The sequence below is a fragment of the Mus pahari genome, chromosome 5 (assembly GCF_900095145.1).
Source record: "Mus pahari chromosome 5, PAHARI_EIJ_v1.1, whole genome shotgun sequence".
Classification (NCBI taxonomy): domain Eukaryota; kingdom Metazoa; phylum Chordata; class Mammalia; order Rodentia; family Muridae; genus Mus; species Mus pahari.
The window spans coordinates 163,447,505-163,449,358 of NC_034594.1; the positions used below are offsets into that span (position 1 = coordinate 163,447,505).

A 1,854-nucleotide genomic window follows, 5' to 3' on the forward strand; every position below is an offset into this window, starting at 1 on the left:
CCACCATCACTGGCTTTCAAAGCAGCAGATATTTAACATTATTGGCAGTTCCACATCACTAAAATTTCCTTCCTACTGCCCACTACTCAAAAAGCTAACATCACTGTAGACTCCCCAGCATTCGGCGAAAGCTGCTTCGTGTGTGATTTGACTGTAATCTGATTTCCTTTAAAAAAATTTTTTTTTAAATAAAACTACAGAAAACCAACACTTACTATTTAACCTTCTCAGTTTGGTTTGTTTTATAAGCTTAACTTACAATCTCAAAGGACTTAAAATTTTTAAAAGTTTTGTTCTAAGAATCTGCAAAGGGAGATATGATGCTCATTTCATGAGGACCAACATGTAGCATTTAAGGGAAAGAAATGTTACAGTATTTCAAATATAATTTAGAGTCAACTGACACAACCTCTGCACTAACTGTCTAGATAAAGTGCTGTTTATTTTTTGATTTCCAATATACTAGACAGCTGGTGCCTTTTGGAAAAAAAAAAAAAGGCTTATTTTCCAGGTTCTAGATTTTTTTTTTAAAGCAATATCGTCTTTTATAAGTAAGAAATTACTTTATCTTAAAAATCTAATGACATTTTTAAAAGGTCACAGACCCTAGAGAACTGCCCTGGTCTCACTGGATACTGATTTTATAAAGCATCTTTCTCAAGAAAGTGCCTCGCTCCCCCATGAGTGATGCTGGTTTGTAATAGAAATCTGGTTTAAAAAAAAAAAAAAAAAAAAAAAAAAAAAAGAAAAGAAAAGAAAGGACCTCCACAGCTTTCAAAACCCAGCTTTCTGTTGTTTTCTCCTACATTCTCCAAAGAGTTGACATTGATCATTGCATTTAAAATAATCATGACCTCAACTCAAGATACTGTACATGAAGACAATATGAATATACTACATGAATATCACATTTTTATACAGTTTGAGAAACACACACACACACACACAAAAATATAGTGAACAAATTATATATTTCAAATAAGCTCACGTTTGCTTAAGGCATCTTCTGTAGAGGATGTCTTCAGACTGGCCTTCACAGATGGGCCCTGTGCTGGACTAGCAGACACTCTCCACAGAAGCACTCCTTGATTTCTGCATCCATGAGCTGGATGTGATTATCACAGACTGCTAGAGTAGACTACAGAGGACAAGCCTCCCTGGGAACTGGAAACAGCACTCACCTCAGGCAGCTGTGTCTATGCACAGAGGGCCTGACTAGGTCTGCTAGAGTACAAGGACTTTTTCCAAAATGAAAAGATGACCATTTTCTTAAAGACCAGAATTTTAAAGCCTTTAAAAACAAAAACAAAAAAACAAAGAACTTTGTAGACCTAAGTTCAATGAACTTCAGATTAGCATCTATAATTCAGTTGAGTGTTCAGGACTGCAGAAGTCATCATGAGTCTTTCTACGAAAGTATGTACATATCTTCCTCATGGAGTTGGGAGTAATGGTGACCTACAAGAAAACGTAGAGTTAAGAGACACCCCAAGTTAAAGTTCTAAGTCCCCACAGCAAGTGTCTAGGTTAAGACTGCTATTTTCTTGAGCGAATCAAAATCAGCTCCTCAATTGTGCAAAAACAGCACTTTCTTAATTTTCTTCCAAAAAAGGAACATTTTTCTGATAAATATTAGTTGTATATAGTGGCACACCCCCACAATCTCAGCACCTGGGAGGCTAAGGCAGGAAGGTCCTGAGTTCAAAGCCAGTCTGGGATACATAGTGAGAACTTTTAAGTCAATAAAACACCAAAACCAAAACCCGACAACAAAACCCAAAATTTAAAAAAAAAAAAAAAAAAAAAAAAAAATTTTAGACATCAGCACACTAGTCTCAAAGCTTTTTAAGATTT

The 1,854-nt window shown here is 35.6% G+C and overlaps 1 protein-coding gene across 2 annotated transcripts in view; it reads right to left on the reverse strand.

Moving 5' to 3' along the window:
* Window positions 1-724: 724 nt before the first annotated feature.
* Dtl (denticleless E3 ubiquitin protein ligase homolog) overlaps window positions 725-1,854 on the reverse strand; it is a 42,037-nt gene continuing 40,907 nt past the window's right edge. For both annotated transcript variants that reach the window (XM_021199298.2, XM_021199300.2), the window contains one exon: window positions 725-1,458. In XM_021199298.2, the coding sequence (XP_021054957.1) occupies window positions 1,360-1,458 (99 nt within the window). In that variant the 3' untranslated portion in view covers window positions 725-1,359. The remainder of the gene's footprint in view (window positions 1,459-1,854) is intronic.